The 23104-nt window shown below is 35.6% G+C and overlaps 1 protein-coding gene across 6 annotated transcripts in view; it reads right to left on the bottom strand.

Moving 5' to 3' along the window:
- CNTN5 (contactin 5) overlaps positions 1–23104 on the bottom strand; it is a 666666-nt gene that overhangs the window by 72502 nt on the left and 571060 nt on the right. For all 6 annotated transcript variants that reach the window (XR_012627723.1, XM_074860212.1, XM_074860211.1 and 3 more), the window contains one exon: positions 495–622. Coding sequence is in view for 5 of the 6 variants with exons in the window: in XM_074860212.1 (XP_074716313.1) it covers positions 495–622 (128 nt within the window). In the remaining variant the exon portion in view is untranslated. The remainder of the gene's footprint in view (positions 1–494; positions 623–23104) is intronic.

The following is a 23104-nucleotide window of genomic DNA, read 5'->3' on the forward strand; positions in this document are numbered from 1 at the left end:
AAACAAAAACCATGATCATATAAGAATTCAGCTGAAAAATGACAAAAACGTGGTTTAGAAATTAATTGCAATTTAGTGATTTGATCATTATTGCTCTTCTAAGGAACTATCTTTCCTTAGATTTTATATTGATACAATTATTACTTTAATCCTAAACTGTTCCCAAGCAGAAAGAGGTAGGGATAAGTGAGTTCCCAAAGCTAAAATATGTTAAAAGGTATATTGATTCTTTTACTTATAGAATTATTTATAATCTGAGTGATGTAATTATAATACTAATTCTTCTGACATACATCTATGATATAACACCTGGAGTATGCAATCTGATGCAGAAATACAGTGTTTGACCAGATGGAGTTTAGTCTCCCTAGCTTGTTGGAAATGTTTTTTATTCTGCCTATACGATGCTGTTGTATGGTTGGCTGGGGATTCCAAGCAATAATAAAATATTAATGAAGATATATCATCACTATCTTCAAAGTATTTTTTCATACCTTTAACAGATACTGATGCAATGATTTCTGCAGATCCAAATACATTTACACCTTGGCATAAGTACCGTCCTTCATCGGACTTGGAAGCATTCAGGATTCTCAGGCTCCCATGTGGAAGAATAGTTACCCTGAAAAGGATAAATACATAAATATATAAATATATATCCCATCCTAGCAGCCAAATTCTGTGATGATATCTTTTAGCGCTAATAAATAGGATTAAGGACTACTGCCTCTGTAGCAAGTGATGACGAAGGTGATAATTGAATTTTCTTCTGTTTCAAATAGATTGTAATAAACCCATTTTGCTCATTCTCCTTCCTTAATTCAGAAAGTTTCTGGGAGGCATCAGTAGATTAGTATCCTTTGACACTTATCAGTGGTGAATTTTAATGAACCTTTTGTAAAAAGCAAAAGAGGTGATTCTTCATAATTTGTCTTTAAAGTTCCACTGCTATATTATTGTCAAATCACATTTCAATATCAAGAACCAGCTACTCCATTTAGAAAAAAATGACCTTAAAAATCAAATGTGAGAAGAATGGGAAGTAAAATGTAAAAGAGGACTAGAAAAAACATAAAATTAATTGTAACTGGTCAAAATATGATTTATGGCATCACTACACAGTGTAGCATAGGGACTTAAATAATATCTGCTTTTTTGTAGCTCAGCTTTTATTTTTTTCCTTGAATCTTGTATGATTGCAGCTCCACTACTTCTCTAGGTAAGTAACCCCACTGAAGCATATTAATGAGAAATGTTGTTCAACTATTTACATTTAAGAGTTTCGAAATTTGTCTTTGCTTATACAGTATTAATCATAAAGTCCATGAAGATACATAGAGGTGAAAATTAACACAGTTTTGCTGTTCTAAAATGACAAAGGCCCTGAATTTATTACATGTTAAAGCTGCAGCCCTGGAACAGCAGTAAATAAAGATTGCACCTTTTCTGACAGAGAACTACAAACCTAAATGGAACATGGCAACTCTTACATGGCATTTAAGTCAAGCCCTGCTTGCAGCTGTTATATATTCTTTCCCAGGTTGAGTAGTGGTTATGGCTCTCTCAAAGGACTTGGGAGATATAATTTGGAAGCCCTCCAGTAGTCATGGGCACTGAAAGCAGATAATCCTCACCAAGTTCTTTCAGGTATCATATAGAAGTGGAGGAAGAGATGAAGGAGTGCTTGCTTTTGCCAGGAAATGTTGGACCAGATGAGGTCCCTTCCAACCTGGTATTCTATGATTCCCTCTCCTGTATTTTGAAAGTAAGGTAAGACCTCCCTCTGTTAGAGAAAGAGTCTAACCGAGTAGGTGGGTGGTTCTTCCCCAGTGAAGATTGGATTTTTAGATATACCACTCCAGAGAGGGCTTTCTATCTGCTCTTCGGCTGGGAGGTTCCTTTTGAGGCTATGATAATAAATCATGGAGGGGACAATGTTGTGGTTTACTCTTGAGAAGTACTTAACCAGGAGTAAGGAGCTTTGATCATCTTGATTAACAGGTCTGAGTTGGGGTCTTCAGCAGCTAAAAAAGGGAAGCTTTTCTAGGTTCGATGTGTTAAAATGCAAAGCTGAGTTACCTTTGATTTAAACTAGGAGTGATTTACCAAAGGCTTAAGATTCAATAATGTGCTCAAACTAAATCACTAATATGAGACTGCATATAATTTTTTTTTCTGGGAAAAGAATAATACCCCCTATTCTCTAACTCTGTTTGTGAAAAATGGTGTTTTATTTTCTGAGGTTTATAAACATTGTGGTGGAGAAAACAGAATTTCATCCCAGTGAAAAATGTACTTCGATTCACTTTAGATATGAAACCACTCACTGCTCTCAGCAGAAGAAAATAATAGCTTCAAAAGTGAATGGGGCAGAGGAAGGACATGTCAACTCTCAGATTCCCTAGCGCAACCTGATGATGTATCTCCCATCTTGCTCTAAACAAATATGTATTAATATTTGAGTCACATTATTTGTCTAAAGATAATTTTATAGAAAACATAATTATATTAAGCAAATGCCCCTGTATCAGATTTTTGAAGTTTTGGGTTCTTTTCCAACAAATAAGAAGGCCAGAAATTTTGTTATAATGTCACACCTTTGAAGAAACTATCTGCTTTAGGAACTGAGAGGGATGGAAGCTTCCTTCCTTTCCTCTTGGTGTAAGTTTTGTTTTCCTATCAAGATGCTCTGTGATCAATGCTCTGAGGACATGGTATCATTAGTATGACAATAGCCTTTGCAGAACAGTAATAGTTTTCATCAATATACTGTCAGTATCAGACAAATGAAGGGACACTCCTATAGTGTTTACAAATTATAAAAGCTTATACACGGTGTAAGTCCTGATATAAAACTGTTTTTCATTCTGAGCTCGGAGGAAAAGAAAGTTAGATGCATATGGAAGATTATGTAATGAATCTTATACATATTATCAGCTACGTTTCTATTTAGCTAAAAGCTCTTGCTATCCATGAGGAAAAGAGTAATCACTCAATCAAAGGAACTGCAAACACATTTGTTGGTGAATTATTTGGCTCAAAAATGAATACTTTCCTTAAAATGCCTAGCATTCATCTGTTCTCCCTTTTCTTGTGTTTGGGAAAAAAGCCAGAGGCTGGTTATGATGGAAACCGAAATGCTTTATTTATTCACATAACACTTGCTGCACACAGCAGGAACATAGACTTCTCCTCCTTCCCTGCCAATATCTCTCAGTCACAGAAAGACCACCTGTGTAGTATGTCTACATATTTTAATAAGAAAATACCATAGCAAAAGGTTTTTTAGCTTCATAAATAAAAGAAGAAATGGTGTTGAGGTAGAGTTAAGGATAATTCAGGAAAAAAACCCTAAATTATTAATTCGTTAAAAGCTGAGGGAAAAATTATGATAGATGAACAGATAGAGAAAGAATGGATGAGAGATCAAGGTGATAGTTTGGACATTACTGTATTTAAGGATAAGAAAAACTCACTGTAATTACACAAAGGAGATAGATGTTGTCCATCCAAGGACTCTGAAAAAATTGGCACATGAGCTCAGTGTCTCTTTAGAAAAGAGTTTTAATCTGACTAATAACATGGAGAAAAAGGGATGAGCGTTAATGTCTTGGAGTCAATAAGCATGTTGGCTTAAGATCAATAGCAACAAAGATTTTATCATGAATTATTAGGAAAGAATAATAAAGATATGACCGCAAATGGACATAAGGTAAAATTCAACATGATTTAACTAAAGTACACTGAATGAGACTAAATTGTTATAATATTTAATAAGAAGAAACATTTTCTAGAGAAAATAAATTCATATTTGATATTCCATGGGTTTCAAGCAAGATTCATGCTGAAATTTACATGACTGTTTAAACAGGTTTAATAAAGAAATTTAAGATGGTTAAAAAACTGGTTGAACAGCAGAGAAAAATTATTTTTTTTGAAAGAGAAATGGTTCTTTGTACTATAATCTTATTTTTCATAATGACCAGGATACAAAAGAAGGGTGCTAGAAATGTGATGAAATAAACAGTTCATTGACAGAGCAAGATCAGCATATCAAACAGGAGGGCTTTGATATCTCTGAGAGCCTGACTCATAAAAAAGCAGTGAATGTGGCTCTGAACTATCAGTACCATGCAGCAAAGGCAAATGCAACCCTAGAATATATCAGATACTGACCTGCAGGTCGTTATGGCAGTGGAAACGTAATATGGAATATAGGACAATTTTTGGTCATCAGTATTCAGAAAGATTAATTCCAATTGAGCTGGCACTCAGAAGGATCATCAGGATGACCAGGGAGGAAAGAAAACCTTTTGTTCTAGAGGCTGTTTGTAAAATGAAAGCTGTCTGCGTGTGAGATTATTTTCTATTTTACATGTTAATTCATGGATCTTGTCAGTAGTCACTGGAACCTCTATTAACAGTAAAAAAGTTTATATGTCTAATTTACATTGTAGATATCTACACTCAGATATCTCAACCTGGAACTAAGTCTCACCCCCAAATCTTGATTTAGTTCCCCAGTTGTAAGTGCCTGCTACAACCTGACATCATTTGAGGGACAAAATCCCAGCTGCCTTTCACATCAGGAGCATAACTTTGAAATTAATTTCCCCATTGTCCCCACTTGCTGTGGCTTTGGTTTGTAAAATGAAGCAGCCTGAGCCCATGAACTTCAGCTGATAGCAAACTGGGAGGGATGCTTGAGGAGTGCATTGCTTTTCAGCATCCAGTCTGTGGAATGGGACTAGAACTATTCGAAAGAGAAACCCAGAATTAGGCAGTGTGGACAGCGCCAACTTTTTGCTGCTCCCATTAATCCATACTACATGATCATATAGAAATAACTGTAAGTTATCCAAGACACCTGCACAGGGGTGACAAATATGACACGACCTATGAAAGGACCTAACTGCTTACAGCACAGGAACAGAGTTTTACAGCAGATGTGTCTTTTTGAAGTCTAGATGTGAGCCAGGATGACACGGTAGGACTCTCAAAGGGCAGCAGGAGTTTGTGTGTGGGTAGCTGTCTCATGCCCATAGTGTAATGTTAGAGACAGTCTAAAGAATTAAGGGATATAAAGTCTGCTGATGGTGGTGATGAGCACCAAGTGTGATGCTGGTCTTTGAACTTAAAAACCTGCTCTCTCAGAAATCAGTTAACTACAAGCTTCACTGCATACTGTATGCCTATGAGGCTAAAAACCTCAAACAATTTAATAAGGAAAAGAGCCAAATTGAAACTGAATGTGAATGTCAAAGTATATATGATATCTGTGCATATTATATTTTTGCACTATGACTTCATCTGAAACAGTGCAGCTGTTGAATGCCCAGTTTGCAAAGTCTGTGGTTTTATTGTCTAGAATATCAGTAAGTTTGGAAATACATTATTAGTAGCATTTTTATAATGTTGATTTTGTTAATGACGGTATAACCCAGTAAACTAGGTTGAGAATTTTACAAAACCATAGAAGTATAAATGAGAGTGCAAATTTTCTTCTTTAAGACTTCAGGATTGGTCTTAGATTGACATTGGAAGGCTGCAAAATACTCAGTAATTATAGTTTTCAGGCAATATTTCTAAGTGATTATTCTCACTGTAAAAATATTTGCACTCTATTCAAAGCTATTGTTCAGCAGTAACACTTAAAGACTGGAAACAATCTTAGTACATTTGTTTAAACAAAAATGCATTAGCTCACACAGATCAGTCATTTAATGAATGATATTTTGCCAATAAAGTACATATCAGGCAGAGTAAGATCCCTGATAAAGAATGCACTTTTTTATTTGGAGGGATGAAAGTTCATCCTGTTCCTGAAAATTCATCAACATATGGGATGTTGATGTGAACAGAAAGGTGTTCTCTGAGACCAAGTGTCTGCTCAGAAGCTGATGGATAGAAATTAGGCTCATAGGAAATACTGGATCTTCGCTTACAGATGGTGTTTGGAAGTTCTTTATTTGGCAGTAAGAAATTCTTCTCTTTAATCAGTGTTGACTGACAGAGAGGTAAGGTAAAGTGCTGATCGAGATGAACAGGGTGGAAGGTCCCCACAAATGTGAATGACAAAATTCAGGTTCCTTTAGACTTCATGTGATTTACAGAAGAGGACTAAGAGGAATATGATATTTAAGAGTTGCTCATATGGGGAGTTTGGCAGGATTTTAAAGAAGTATCCTTTATTTTACAGTATTTTGACTAAAAAGTAGCAAGCTTTTTCCTTTCTGCTGTTTCATGCACAGAAAACTTGTGAGACTGACCGTAATCTTTGGCCTTATTTTGGGGGGGAAGGATAAAGAAGTAGGAAATGCATTAATCAATGTTTTGGTATAAAAAGCGAGGTCTATTCTGCCTGCCATATTGTTGTGATTATTTTCCCTTTGATTAATTCTTAAGGATAAGTGAAACTTATTGGTAGTCCAGATATTTTTACTATTCCACTGTCGTGCGGACAAAACATTAATTCATTAATATCTGGTACCACTCACCATGGAAGTCTCAGATATTATTTACAGCTGATAGAGGACAAACAGGTTTAGATGGTGGGAATTCTCAGCTCTATCTCCAGGGACAGTTATACCTTGACCCGTCAGGGCCAGGATGTGCATGTTCTTCCTAAGACATGTAAAATCACTGAGCAGAGACTTCCACCAAGATTAAGATAATGAGAAGGGTAAACTCTAATTTGTTGCATCATTCACAGCAGATTCTCACAAACTGATGTCTTGATGCTGTGGCTAGATATTGTTTAAAAATTCTGCCATGGACCCTGGAGTCTGGATGCTGGAGGAGCTGAGCAGTTGAGGCAGCAAAAGTTACAATTGCTACACAACCTTCAAGATTTTGCTGAGGACTTGTAGCAGAGACAGTGACACAGTGTCTGGATCTTAATAGAAATTAATGTCAGACAGCTTATACTTGGAGGTTTATATTCAATAAATAACAATTACAGAGTAAGAAAAAATAGAAGTCAATTGTGTTGCCATTTCTGATGGGGAGAAAGAATTAGTTTTTTCTAAAGGAACCACAACTACGCTTCTCATTTTGTCCTTGCTGTTTGCTGCACAGTAACATTTGTGCATGAAAATACACAGCTCTCACTGGTGCAAATGGTGTCCACATATGTAAATATAATTTCAAGTGGCTGACACTAAAAGTCAGTTTTTGCCTACAAATGTAGCTTCTGTTCAACACACACAGAATAAGTATGATATATGCAGTGTTCCTGAGCTACTAGTAAAAGCTGGAAACTACTCATATGTCAGCATTAACCTAGTCTCTTGGAGTGCTTTTTATTTGTAGGAGTAGGCTGGTCATTATTGGTTTTAACAGTGCTTCATATTAATGACTTTATTCAGGCCAGTACTTAAGCACATAGTTTGCTTTAAAGACTCTGTTAATAACATTAATGTTGATGATGATATGATGATGATGAAGGTCCTAAAATTTAAACATTAGCTAAGGTATTAAACTGAATCAGAGCATAACTGTAAATGGAACGGAGGTTCAAATCAGTTACCTATTACCTACAGACATTAAACAAACAAGAAGAGTTTTAAATTATTCTATATTTTCACTGGTACACTCAAGAGAGATAAGTTGGTACATTTTGAAAACATAGCATCACTTTGCTAATTGGCATCTTGCCATTCTGCTCAAATATTTTGCCCCAGAATGTGTTTTGTCTTCTGTAAGGAAGAAAAACCGGAAGAATTCCTCAGAAGATAATCTCAGAGTAAGTGTTCCAGAGGATAAGAAAGACCATTTAAGGTCTTTTCTGCTCTGCATTTTAGTCCAAAAGTTCTTATAAAAGCCGTATTAAAATATGTTTGCTTTAGGACAATATATCTCTAAACATGCTGAAATTACTCTAAAATGATTAAAATATTCTTTTATATTTTTTATAATCCATATTGCACTCTTGATCCATTTAAAATTTAAATCTATTTTAATATTTTAATATTTTTTAATAATTAAAATTATTTCTTCTTTTTTACATAGTATTTCAATGTCAGAAATATTCTGCTACTTAGAAAAGGTTCCTGCTTTTCAAGGAAAATACTTTTATTACAATAATTTTTTCCATGTTCCTAAGTGACAGCAATGAATTATTAACTTATTCTATTTTCCTCTGAAGTTTTAGAAATAATAAAGTACTTGTAGGACTTCATAATTCCCCCAGGAAAAGAAGAATACATAGGAAAACTTTAGCTCCTTTAAGATATTTCCATGTTTCACTTGTTAGCTAGGAAAACAACACTGGTACATAAAGGCAGACTTGGTATACAAGAGGTAAAATTCAAATAGACCAGGCGCTCAGGGGGGCAGATCTTTAGCCAGTGTAAAATGACATAATTTCATTCAACTACATGGATCTATTTTGATTTATACTAGATGAAGACACAGCTCAAAACAGCCAAACTATGCTATGCTTGAAGTGTTAACATTAACTTCAGCAATATAATATGAACAGCAGAAACTTTAATTTCATTGAAATGAGATTCTTGTAAATTTAAGACTGTTAATTAGATGTTTACATGGGAAGTTTTCACATGCTCAGGGCAGCAGTCATCTAGCTAAATCATTATTATTGTTAAGCTCTGTAATAACGTCCAGTCAGATGGAAACTGCTTTCCAATGTTAATTCATGTTCTATAGTAACATTACTAGAATATTAACTACAAGTGGTATTTCCATGTAATAAAGCAATGAAATTTACTCTTTCCCACTTCCCTGAAAAATTAGTTTTTTAGAGATACTGTTACTGCTTTCATGTGAATAGAAGAGTTGTTTAGATGAGAACAATTGACCTCTTTTACATTAGACCCCTGCTCTCAGGAAAAAAAAAAAAAAAAAAAAAAAGAAGAAAACGATGTAGTTTGTAATAAATTAATATGCATTGTTTAAGACCACACTGATGGAGCTGTTTTCTACTTTTTAGTGCTCTCTCCGTTGAATACATAGACACATAAGTGTTACTGGGAGCTGAATGCCATAATCCCAAGCAAGATGGCAAGATACCAGCAGCCAAAGTGGCTGCTGACTGCTTGCAAGGGAGGCTGACAGTTGAAAATCAAACCAGCAAGAGGGCTGTGAATCCATCCAAATAAGCCAGCATGGAGGTCTGAAAAGGATTAGGGCTTAAATACATGCTTTCTATATCCCATTGATATAATGCATAAAAAACCCCCTAAAATATGTATCTTCCTGTCTGTCATTTCTAGAAATAGACACTAGACTGAGATGAATCTGCTCACAGTATGTGAGGACTGAGATAATTTTAATGTTCTACTGATACATGCTGTTAATGTATCATTCTGCTAATTTCTTACTTAATGTCTTTGAATTTAGTTGTGTTTTGCAAATTTGTGGTTTCAACCATCTCATATGTGCAATCTCAGTGTAGTACAAAGACAGGACAGATGAAGATGGTAAGAGCTGCCACATCCTCAGATCAAACTGACTCTGTTTTTAACTGGAGAAGCTCTAATTATACTTCTATTATATGGTAGTTAATACTAGATCTTGAAAGAATGAAGACTGATTGCTTTCATCAGTCCCCTGCCCCTAGAAGAGTGTGCAAAACCTGCACTTACTGCATGTTTGCCCAGGTAGAAACTGTTTGTGGGGAAACTTCATTAGCATGATGAACATTTTGCTTGGATCGATAGCTACATGTTCTTCACTAATTGCTTAGAAATTTCTTTAGAAGATGAAATGCTCCACAGAACTGCTGGCCTTCTAACCATTTCTGTTGTGAAATGACCCACATTTTCTCCTAATAACCATAAGGTCTCAGTCAAGAGTACAGCCTAGTTTGACACACTGTTTTCACGGAAGATACAGATCTAGAGGGGATAGAGTACGGAGATAGAGTAAAAGAGTGTTTTAGTGCAAAAATGACTTCTGAAAATGGGAAAGGAATAATTTGATCATGTTAGGTTTAGAGTATTTTAGTTCTTGAAATAAATTTCCTGAGATGTTTGTGGAATTGTCAACACTGAGAAGCTTGGTAGACTGTATGTAACAAAAATGGCATACATTAATATAGTGATAGAAATGATAGAATAGTATAATTAGTCCTGCTTTGTAGTAAGAGGTCCCCTCCAGCTCTCTGGTTATTCAAATCAGAGATCACCACGCTGTGAGCAATCAGGGGCAGTCCTTACTTGTTTGCTTAGTTCTGCAATAATTGTGAGTTTACCCTTGGAAATTCCAGCACTTCTCTCTTCTATCATCTCCATTGACAGATCTAGTGGGAAAGATCTAAATAATCTGTCACTACATGCAGAAAGGAAAAGGATAGAGGCAAAAAACTGTCTCATGGCTCAATTTTTAGTCCAGACCACTTAACACCTTGAGACAGGAGCTTTTAAGTGGAGAAATCTGCATGGTAGAACAGACTTCACAAAAAATGTGAGAAATGAATATACACACCTGACAAGCAACCTTCCTTGTCTAGTCCCATGATGCTGCCTTAATCTATCTCTGTCATATAGTGACATTAGCTATGGATTTCTACATCGTTTGCACCTAACACACTTCCTGACTGCACCCTTGACAAGTGGTGTGTTTAGAAGTCAGTACCTCCTGTGAACATGGGGTTGTTTATTAAGATTTTGATGCAAGCTGAGGATTCAGAAACCTCCATTATGAATAGCAGTGCAGACTAAAGGCTGTACTGTTTCTGCAACACATACAAAAGTATCACAGGAACATTTGATCTGGAAGACAGCTTTTCTAGAATACTACCCTGTTCCTTATCGTTGACAGTTCTCTCTAATCATGTTTCTCTTTTGATAGTAAACCCATGGGTTAATGATCATACTGACAGGGTCTTGCAATGTTTAAACTTTTACGAGGGGTTAGAAAAATATATCTAACTAAACTGTAAAACTGACTGAGCTATATCAGCTTTCTTACGTTTTATTAAAGTACCAGTCTGACCTGTGAATGCAGACATCTTTCAGGAAGGGGAGACAATCAGTTCAGTGGAGATGCAGTTTAAAAGCATTGGCTCAGCACAGAAATATTTCTAGATTGTAGGAACTGTAAATGGGATTTTGACCATAATGGACTAGGATCTTACTGACATCAGTTTTCAGGTCAGTTGAATTCATTTTGCATTCTGGAAGAAGAATCTGGTACTATGTCTGGAAAAATAGGTAAAACAAGATCTATTTTATTCTAGTGTCACAAGGTGAAATACAGCCTTTTAACTTGGAAAAGGCAGTTAAAAAGATACGTGTTCCCTCCAGAGAACTATATTGCCACTAATACTAAGGGTGAAAAGGGTACAAAGTTCTTACTGACAAGCTATCTGTTGATTAGGGTTGTTTGAACCTTAAAAGCTTTAGTTTACTGTGGAATACCTTGCACTTTAGAGACAACTCAAAAGACTTTGATTACAAGTTGTAATAACAATTCAGTAGGAAGTGCTTCTCTTTAAAACTGACATATCTATCTACAGCTGTATCACCGTGCATGAAAGAGAACAGATGGAATTACCCCAGTGACATAAGTTATGTGCAATAGAGCATAAAAGACAATAATAATGGTAAGAGGAAAAAAAAATCAGTGACTGTATCTGTGCTATTCTGACAGGATGATCCCAAATATGGTTTTTGTTTTAGACTGGAGTGCCCCATCATGCACAATGAGAGGGTCATAGACTTCTTTGGGAGAAACACTCTGTGTGAAAAATAGGGTGCCCTCAGGCTCAGCCCATTTTGCTTATACACAAATCATCCATGCACAGCCTCTACCTCCTGTCTCTCAATGTCTGTATTGCTTTTGCAGTGATGGCAAGTTGTGATAGCCACACACTCTGGAGAGGACTAGGGAGCCAGCAAGAACCAGTGAGAAGCATTTGGGGAGAAGATGCAATTGCTAATGTCATAATGCTGGATGCCCACATAATTTCAAGTATTTGTATTGCTCTTGCTGCTGCCAGCCACAAGCTCTCTGATGGATGGGATGTAGTGCCCCTGAGTTCATTATTTATTTATCACGGTAAATCTGGATACACATCATCACATCCCACATACTCCCAGGTGATACAGGTGATCAGTTGTGGATTGCTAATTTCAAGATATAAACTGTCATGGCTGCAGTGCCACACCACCAATTGACAGTGGGCATTGCAGAGGATCCCATACTGGTCTAGAGGCAGCAGTGAATTTTTGTGTGGCATCAGGTGTGTCATCCTACAGTCTGGCGCCGCAGCAGCTGTGCAATCATTCTAAGGTCTCTGCTGCTGTAATTGTAATGGGAAACTCTAAAATACCCTGGCTCTTGTTTGCTATTTGAGAGAGTCAAAGCAACGTTGGGGCATTCATGTCCCACACAACTCCAAGACTTCCTGTCTCTCTTCATGCAACAACCTCAATAAATATTGTCTTCTCTCAACAGCACTGAAACAAGAACATGATACTTCTTCAGTGACATAATCTTCCCTGTTTTCCTAAACTTTATTTACTTTCTTAAACCTTTTTTTCTCCTCAGTCTTTCCTCCCTAAATCTCTTTTCCTGCACAAAACAGCATGCCATGGTCTTCTTAACCGCTGCCCCACCTCTCTTCTTCCCTAACCTTACCTATGAAGTGCACTATCAATGACATTGGCATGGAGCTAGGAACATGAATATAGAAAATAAGATGAGAATGTTACTGTGTCACTGGGGATAACCCACTGCCAGACATGCAGTTGTGGCATAAAATTATACAGATAGTATAATCAGAAAACCCCATTTTATAAGTTTATATAACTGTAGCAAGCTCCCTTCTGAGGATGTCAGAGAGGAGTACTGAATCAACAGAGACCTCTCTGCTCATTATACAGCCACATCTCACTTTTGCACACAGAATTATTTTCTAAAGCCATTCAAAAGTACTTTGATCTCTTTTTAATGACTTTACTTGTATACTCTGAATCTATTAGACCAGGTGACTACTTCCCCGGGACCTGGCAAGGCTAAGCTAAGTATCTAAAGCCGGTAGTGTTAATGTGTCCTTAAAGCAGATAGTGACAGATGGCATCAGTTTTGCCTGTCATTTTGTAGTTCACTGTGTTGGTATCTCTCTTTCCCTCTCTTCTGAGGTCTGGGAACACAGTCAGGCATCAGAGGGAATGAAAAGAAAGATATTTTCCTAGGGATACAGAGAGAACTACATACAGTTTCTTGAAACCTGATGAAAGATTGCTGAACTCAGAGCAAACCTGAAGGGAAGGATGAGCCTTCCAGGGACATAGTGGATGGGGATAATCTGTTTATAGCTTCACTTTTCTGTTGCCAAGTTTGCTTCATTTAAAAAATGTTCCTTGATTTTATTTCACTTCTAAGAAAACATAGCTCCTGTGATTCAAAGATTTTTGGTGCTTTAGGGGTGCTCACTTTGATGAAAAGTTGCAGACAAATCCTCAAAACTCTGGTTGACTCACGCTTCTCTCACACTTATGTATATTCCTGCTGAACTGAGATTATACTTTTAACCTCATCCATAATTTTTTCCCTAATTTTTGAGTGTTTGAACTTGAAACCCTTTCAGTGCTCTTCATGTCCATTTGCTTGGACATGATTATAGCATTATTTATGAACTGCACAAAAGTAGAAGAATGTAAAGAGAAAATGACCTTTCTTTTAATTCAAGATTTTATAGCTTCTTCTAGGGACAATCAGCAAAACCAGACCTTTTTTATAAGATAATTTTGTTTACTACTTTTATTGAAAGTGGAAACCTAAGCTGACATTTAGCAGGAGGGCTGTGGAAGGGAACACAGTAAGATGGAGTCTTTGCTACAAGGATCATGCAAAAAATGTCCCTTTGAGAGTGGGGTGTAGTTTAGAACGTAAAAAAAGGGGGGGTGATTGACCTTTATAACATGTGATACCAGAAATATCCATATATTCTAGGTGCTGCTTGACAGGTTCCAAGATCACATATAGACTTTTATTTATGGACATTTATAAAGCACTCTGACCTCTGGGCTTATCTTTATTGTGGAGGTATTTTGATTTATAACTTCAAATATTGAATCTAAGGAGATTCCTACTCAAATACAAACTGTTAGTATGAATTGGAAGATATCTGAGCTAAAGAAATTGGTTCAATTTAGCATCTTTTTATAATTCAGTAACATCACCTTTTTGAGTCCTCTACCATTGATCTTCCCCAGCTATCCCTCATATTCAGAAAAGCAGCCTTTCAATACTTAAAAGGGTCTTAGAAAGATGGGGACAGATTTTAGTATGTCCTGTAATGATAGGACAAGGGGTAATGGTTTTAAACAAAAAGAGGGTAGATTCAACTAGATTTTTACAATGAGGGTGGTGAAACACTGGAACAGGTTGCCCAGAGAGGTGGTAGATGCCCCAACCCTGGAAACGTTCAAAGTCATGTTGGATGGGATCCGAGCAACCTGATACAGTTAAAGATAGAATCATAGAATCATTTAGGTTGGAAAAGACCTTTAAGATCATTGAGTTTAACCATAAACAACGGTTAGATGATGTCCCTGCTCGCTGCAGGAATGTTGGACTAGATGACCCTTAAAGGTCCATTTCAACCCAAACCATTCTATCACTCTACGATTCTATGAAAATAGGAACAGTGGAAAAGAAGAAAACATACTTAATTTAATAATAATGTAAAGGGCCATGGATTTTTGCCTCATACAAAAGGAGATGCAATGAATGCAGAATCAATGCTCAGCAATTTGAGTGTAGCTACTTTTGTAATCCAAGCAGGGAAGACACATTTTATGCCTGTAGTCTGTAGCAGAACAAATGGACAGCCTGCCTGTTCAGTTGTTCAGCAGTGACACAAGCAGTAGATAAATCAGTTTGCTAATCAGTTGATCCTACTGCCAAACATGAAATAAGTATGGATTTGCAGTAATTATCCTTGCAAAGGGGACATTAATGACCACTATACCTGTGTGAAGAGCTTGGGACCTCTGAGTCATTTATGAACCATGGTCCATTGACTGCTCTTTCACAGACTACTGTTTCTACCTAATCAGGATTTACATCTAAAAGCTTTTCTTGGTCAGGCTGGAGTTAGTTGTATTTATAATTTGTCTCTCCACATTTGGTATTTATTTAATCAGCAAACTAATGATTGGCTAAATTACTAAGCATGTCTTACCTCAAGGCTTGATGACTGTTAAACAAAGGAATTCATTAAGAGAGAGATTATTGCCATCCTTGCAAAGATATGCAAATAACAATGAAGTTGCAAGAAAATTTTGTTATTGCTTTCTAAACAGTTTCTTGCAAGGACCAGACACTTTCATGAGTTTTGCATAGGGAGTACAACAGATATTAGAAAAGAGCGGGGAAGGAAAATTTGGGATGGAGGATGTGTTAGAGGTTCTTTTGCAGTCTGTGCTTCCTCAAGAGGAATTCCAGCTCTTTTTTGAACTACTCTAAAATTTGGGCACTGTGATTCAAAAGTCACAGCCAGGTTGTAAACTAAGAAGAGTATCAATGGCTAAGTAGTGTTGAAATTATCAAAGAATAAAGTACTAGATACTGGAGCCCTTAGGCAATGCTATCATAAAAAAATAAAAACCAAAGGGTGAGATGAAAGATTTGTGTTCACTTTGACTATAAAAGAACCTTGTAGCTGCAAGCTAATATTACATATTCACAGCTATTTTAATCTCAAAATGAGAATGTTTATGTTGTTGATATTTTATATCATTATAAACTCAAAGCCCAAAATTCACCAGAAAGCAAGGGTTTTTGAATCAACATATAGGTTTAATCCCATTAGACATTTTTCTGATCTGGTTTCACATCTGACAGTTTGAAGAGACAGTGTTTTAGATCTTGGTCAGGCTCAGCTATGCTTTAGTTCTTACAGTTGTGTGATCACTCAAGTTTTTTTTTATTTTGTCTTCTTTTTTGGGTTGGCTTTAATCCAATTCTATTTTTTTTCCTTTAAAGATGAAATCATCTAACTCTAAGAATACTTACAGAAGGCTAGTCTTTCCTTGAACACACATTAATGACAAAAACTTCTCTTCTGCTTTGCTTCTGCTTTAACTGTAGAAATCTAACCAGGCCGTAGACAGCACTGAAAACACTGGAGACATTCATTTCCATGTTCACCTTTTGGGGTAGCTACATTACAATGAAAATTTTTGGCTGATGCTCTGCCTGAATTTCAAACTCAATAAGAATTCAGTAGACCACTACTTGCTTGTTCATTATCATGAGAAAAATGTAGACCAATGAGAAATTTTTGGATGCAACATTGGCCTTACACCATATTCTTAGCTGTGATGGTACAAATGTGTGTTTAAAATATATATTATACCAATTTCCTTTCCATGTGTGTGACAATTTTCATGACAGAAAAAGAGACAATATTCTAAGATAATACTCTAGTACTAGATAATGATTGTTTAGATGATATTCAAGTATTATAGAGATAATATTCTGGTAGCTAACTCCATAGAATTAGGCATGGTTATGGAAGGTTCAAATTTGTTACAGGATGTTATTTGTTTTTCACCATATTTCCAGAATTTCATGGGTTTGAAAAAATTTTGTGCATATTTTGAATTGAATATGTCAAAAAACAGTTTTAAAATTTAACCTTCTAGATCACTAGGCATATAAAAATATAAAATATCTGTGTTCTGGAACACTTTAAGATCTAAAATACAGTCTGGGCATTCAATCAAAGTATTCACTATGAGAATGGAATGAATGGAGAATAAAGTTTGTGATCAAAGATAGGGAATTTAAAAATTAATTTGATAGGTTTTATCTGACCAAGCTTTGTAGCAAGTCACAAAATTGACTTCCAAATAAATAATGTCAAGTCTTACCTCCTCCCCTTTATAACATATTTTACAGACCAATATTCCTTTGTATGGAAATTTGTTTAAATAATTCATAGTTGCTTGAACAGAAATGCTGAAGTGCTATTAGAGTACTATTTTCATGTGCAAAATGTTGCCTGTTGGGCAAAAATCACCATCTTCACCTGAAAATATCAAGTATTAGAAATTTTAAAGGATCCCATTTAGATTAAGCCTGTGTTCAATGAGATTTACAGATTGTGTCTTGTTTAATTCAAGGCAAAATGCCTCTCTAATTACTTTATTATAGAATTACCATTTTCATCTTTGTAAATGCCAAATGAATTAATTACCATGTCTAAACAATGAATATCTTGGTAATTAAATAATGACTTGCATTTCACTGTATGTTGTTACACTAGCTCTTGGTCTTCGTGTTGGGACACTAGCCATAAGATTTAATTTCATTTGACTTAATTAACAGGAAACTGTTAAATGAAATTCACAAATGCAGAAATTCAATTTAAAGGTTCATACGCCTGATCGAAGACAGCTAAGACAAAGATAACTGCACTTGAAAACAGATGTGCTTAAAATGGAAACAGGGTGGATTGCTAAAAATATCTCACAAAGCAGGAGTATATTTAATCCAAATTTACTATTTTCAGCTCTGGAACTTATGTAGGAACTGTGTACATATTATTAACAGAGGAAACAACTGTTTCTAATTTCTAGTGTTATTGGATCTTACTCTGTCATTCCACAGTCACCCTGGATCATTTTCCACCATAGATTTGAGCCATGAATGGGCATTTCCATCCAATTAGCCAAAACTCACTATTGAGTCTTATGCTTTTATTGGCTTTCCAGTGGCATGAGAGCACAGACTACTTAATTCATACAGAGTTTGCTGAAACCTTAATTAATTTTTTTTAACAATTCTGAATCAGCGGATTGTTTTTGTGCTGGCTTCAGCATTTTCTTACATGGCTTCAGCATGTTTGGTTTCAGAACAAGCAATCTAAAAGTGGATTTACTTTCTTGTGAGTCACAGCCTTGGAGGAGCTTCTGCAAAGCAACAAAATTTCACCAGTGTAGGACACAGTGCTTCCACATGGTAGACTCTATCACTTTCCCATGCATTTGACAGACTGTCTAATCTTAACAGAATAGATTTGAACTCTGTGCATGTAGGGAATGAAATTACTCATCTATCACAGCACAGGAATTTGGTTGTATACATGTATTATTTAAAATCAATGTTAACATAAAAGAAAAATTATTTAATTTTAGCATACTAATAGAATTTTCCCCTAATGCATACTTCTCAGATTTCATGTAAGATTAAGAGGGAAGTCTTCTCCAGAATAGCTGAAATATCATTCGTGAATGTAATAACCGTTTCCAATTTTTCTTTTATCTATTTGTCTTTGACACAGACACTTCCTCAGTTCCAAACTGGTAAAACAGTGACAGTTAAACCACTGGCATAACATCACTTTTTCATCATTACAGCAACAAGTTCAACATTATAGTTCTGTTATAAAAGAGCTTGATATGCAAAACATCTGCAATATGTACAGTGAAGATGCAGTCAGAATGAAACACAGCTCGTAGCACAGTGCTAATGCATTTAGGCTGTTAATGAATATAAAAATTAATTCTGGGTTGTTGTTATAGAGACTTGATTACTTTTGATATTACAGAAACCTCGTTTTCCAGTCTCCATAGTACTTTTTAAAAAAAAAAAAAATATATATATATATCTAAGAGAATTCATTAATGTTACTTTTAGAAGAAAATATAAAATATTTCCCCTTTGACTCTGCCCATTCTGTCAAAACTGGTAGTATTACATCTGTAGTTCAGTCAGACCACATGCATGGCATCCTGCTTCTATTTAACAGTCTTAATACTAGAGCTTGAATTCAGCACATATGCCCTGGAAAAACTCCTAATGAAAAAACATTATGATTTTCATGTTCTTTACTGTCTTTCTAGCAAATAGAGAATCCTGTGAATGTAGGTCAAATAATTTTTGGAATCCATCATGTGGTAAGCACCTCATTCTATTTAACCATGGCTTCCTGTAATTACTATTAATCTGAAACAATTAAACAGGTGATCAATGTGCAGAGACCCATGAATTTGGAAGACAAAAAAGACAAAACTCTTGCAGTAGCTGGCTGTAGATTTAGAGTTTCTGAAGAAAGTAGTCCCAAAACTTTATCTTATTTTCAGCTATATACTTTCACTAACAAAATGTAGCCCTTTTCCTTTCCCTTGTCTTCTTCTTAGACCTTCATTGTACAGCAACTCTGAACTAAGAATTCAATCATGCAATAACTAAGAATGTCCCATAATTCTTTCATAACTATTTGCTAAAAATGCATTGATTTTTCTTAGTTTTCTTTTAATTAATGTATTATAGGGAACATACAAAGCCATCCATTTCCTCATTTAAACAATCATGCATTTTATCATAAAAAAGAGAAGGAAGATAGAGATGGGTTTACTGTCATTCCTAGTTTTAAATACTTGTGATTAATGCAGATATATGGGGTGTGATCATATAAATATAAATAAATTTCTACACTTACTAAACATATATTTTATCTATATAAAGCACAGAAGCATTTTGATTCCAAAGCAGCTGTCTAGTTCAAGCTCAAAATAAGAGGAAAAAAAAAGTTGTCTCCATAATTCCAATGTCTTCAGTGCACAGATAAGAGCTATACTATTTCATAAGAAATAAAAAAATGCCACTGTAAGAAACTGGTGTAGTGTATGCTGAAACATGAAAACAGAACACACATTTATTATTTTGAATAAAAAAGCAATAACATCCAAAGGCTAAGCAACTTAATTCAAATTCCCAACCGTGGTGTATAGACGATTTTGCTAGATACAGCTGAGTAAACTGAATAAATCGCTTCTATAAAGTTAACTCAGTAACAGAGAAATCTGTGCTTACAGAACAGTGTATTTGTAACTGCACAGATAATGGTGACAAATAAGTCACATACTGAAATCAAATCATGAGCAGTAATGAACAAAGGACTAAATCTTATAGCACATTAAGGAATATATCCCACAAAGTGGATGAGATGCGATTATTTTAGACATAATTGAACAAAATGCAAACAAATGATGATGAACCCAAAAGGTCAAAGCTAATAACAACATGCTGTGAAAACAAAAGGTGCAGAAACATCAAGAAAATGTACCTATTGCTTCTAGATAGGTTCTTTACAAAACATTCATTAGCAAATATGAATTGTTCTCTTTCTCTTCCTCACTTTCTGTAATTTCTAAATCTAAACATGTACTTCAGTATCACAAAGCTCTTAAAAAAGATAATACCTCTAAAATTTGACAATTAATGAAAATTCTATTATCATTCATTACCAAAGACCAAGACTCAAAGCTGGGTGTATGATTACTTATTTATGTCTACAAAATACAAAATTTCACGTATATTATTGTTTATTCTGAAGTCTGAGAAATTAGAACATGTATGTTAGAAAATTGTGTAGTAAGTTAAATTCTTCCTGATATATAAAGTTAAATCCCACCCTGCTGGAGTTGACTGGATTCTTTCTAATAAACATCGTGCAGCCACATAAAAGAAAAAAACCCAAAAACCAAAAAACAAAAAAAGAAAAATAGAAGAAGTAGTTTTCAAGTGCAGATTTCCATACATTTATCTCTGAAAATAAACTGCCCTGGGTGTGGCTAGATTTAGCCAAGACTGGGCAATGTCAGTGACAGCCTTACTTGGAGGTCCAAGCCTGCCTTTGGTCCTTCATCAGTTTTCAACAATTTATCTCCTCTTGAAGTTTTGGGAACTCATGTTCCCATCTCAGTAGTGCAGGTTGCCCATATGTTTTCAACACCACACAGGCAGCAGGGACCCAGAGAAAGCATAAGAATATTATGCACGGCCAGCAACGGCTTGTTTTTCCCTTGCTCCCACCTGCAATCAAAGGAATGTACCCCGCCCTGCCATGTGCTGTCATGCAAATGACAGGTGACCCAAAAATCCCTTGAACCCTTGAATGGGTACACTCATGGAACAGCAAATACCATAATTATCCTATGATACTTTATTTTTTGTTTTATAAGTTCTTTCTATTAGTTTACCTTTTGCATTTCATTTGTGTCCACTAATAAAAAGTGATAGAAGAAATCTAAAACCTGAAGTCCAGGTGTGATTTGTTCTGTACTCAATAGGAGTGACCTGTTAAAACCTGCACACCAGTGCAAGCTGGTGTTGATGTATCATTTGAAAATCACTTCCTTAAAACTAACACTAGTATTATTAAACTTTAAAATAAATAAAAAGAAATAATAAATACATGTTAGCCAGGTTTGAGTGCAGCTTTGTGTTTCGATGCTTTAACACAACAGCAGTACAGCTGGGACAGCAGTGGAGTATATCCTGAAGGTGAAGGAGAGAAGCCTCAGTTATATCTGTGTTTTTCTCCTGACTGCTTTCTTGTTTGCCTTTTTCTTACCCTTTTGAAACTTATTTCATGTTTGACTGCCAAGGGAGGGGTGCAACTCTTTCTCTGAGTTCATGGATACTGGCTTCTTAAACATAAAGGGTAGGTTGATAAACATTTCAGAAGGGAAAGAAATGGACAGTTTGTAGTTCAGGAAGGAGTGGTGAACTGAAATGAAGAACTCTGGAGCAAGACAAAGACTGCTCACAGATAGCTAGACAGACAGATGGGCAGAATGACATTTATACTGTTCTATATGTACCTGCAAATATGAAGAAGGAAAAAAGGATTGGGGCCCTCTATAAGTTTGAGAACAGCTGTCCAAACCTGGTATGGGCTAATGCAACTAATATGACTGCCTCAGTACCGGCATATCTTGAAACTTTCTCTGACTTCTGATACTAAAAAGGATAAGAGAAAACACACTCTCTTATTACCTCCCTCACCAGCCCGTGGTATTTGTATGAATGTTGCACCATGTAGGTGTGAATCCGTTCCTAAAAAAGAATAAAAAATATTTTGTGCTGTTCTAAAACCCTGACTTGGACTTTCTGCCCCTTGTCATGCCCAAAGAAAAGATCACATAAAACTGAATTCAGCTCTTCTTCTTTTCTCAGTGTGCTTACGTAGTACAGAACTCTGTAACTTTGGCAGAGCTATCATTACAATATTGCTAGAAACAGTGCATGCTGTGCAAAGGTAAACTGGGAAGCACTTAATTTCTTAATTTGAGACTTGGGGGAAATACCTTCTTTTGGTGAGTTCCACTGAGTTTATGGAGCCTTTTCCCAATGACAAATCAACAAAACATGAAAAAGAGCATAGCCTCAGGCTCCAGAGAAACATATCAGAATCTCCGCCTGCAAAATTTTGAAGCTAGTTTTGAGCTGTGTACTTAGAATATAACCTAATAGGAAAAAAAAAAAAAGTTTCAACCTATCTTATTTGCAGAAACTTTTAAAAAACTGCCATTTATATTTGGGCTAGGATTACATGTAGAAAATATTTATTTAAGGTAAGATTTTTGAAAAAATTATCTTATGAAATAATTAAACACTCCTCACTGAAAAACCTGAATAATCCACACAATTTGGTACTATCAATAATAACAATGGGAGTATTATAGCCTTAGTACTCATATACCTCTCAGTCCAATTGACAAGGGAAAAATTACTTCTCTTCTAACATGTCTAAATCCTTGATGAACAACAGATTATATCACAAGAAGTTCAATGATCTTTGACTGTAAATAGTTCCTTGTTATTCCAGTCAGAAAGATTGAAGGAGGGGGCCTTGGTACATACAGGACAATGCTGCTGACTCCATTGCTTTAAGAAATTAGAAACTGGTAGATGAGACCACAGGCCTGTCTAGAGCAATAGTTCATCTCTAATGGTAGTGTTCGATAAATACTTTAGAAGCAAAGCAAAGAAATCTATCACAGTCTATTTCTAAAACCCACATTAAAGATTAAGCCCAGAAGCTCTTTTAAAAGTTAATATAATAAGTTCTTATAATTTGGATTATTCAATGAAATGTCTAATCCTTCACTGAATCTTGTTAAAAGTTTTAGTTTTTGTAATATTCTATTGTGATAAACTCTTTGAGGAGAATATCTGGAATGGAACTACCATAATTTACCACACATGACAATGGGCATTGTTATGAACTGCTTCTTCATCATGAAAGATAACGATACCATATTGCATTCTGAACACAGCTGAACAGCTTGGACTGGAACATTTTCACTCCACTTTTGTACATACAACCAGAATTAGA

Source organism: Strix uralensis, chromosome 2, assembly GCF_047716275.1.
Source record: "Strix uralensis isolate ZFMK-TIS-50842 chromosome 2, bStrUra1, whole genome shotgun sequence".
Classification (NCBI taxonomy): domain Eukaryota; kingdom Metazoa; phylum Chordata; class Aves; order Strigiformes; family Strigidae; genus Strix; species Strix uralensis.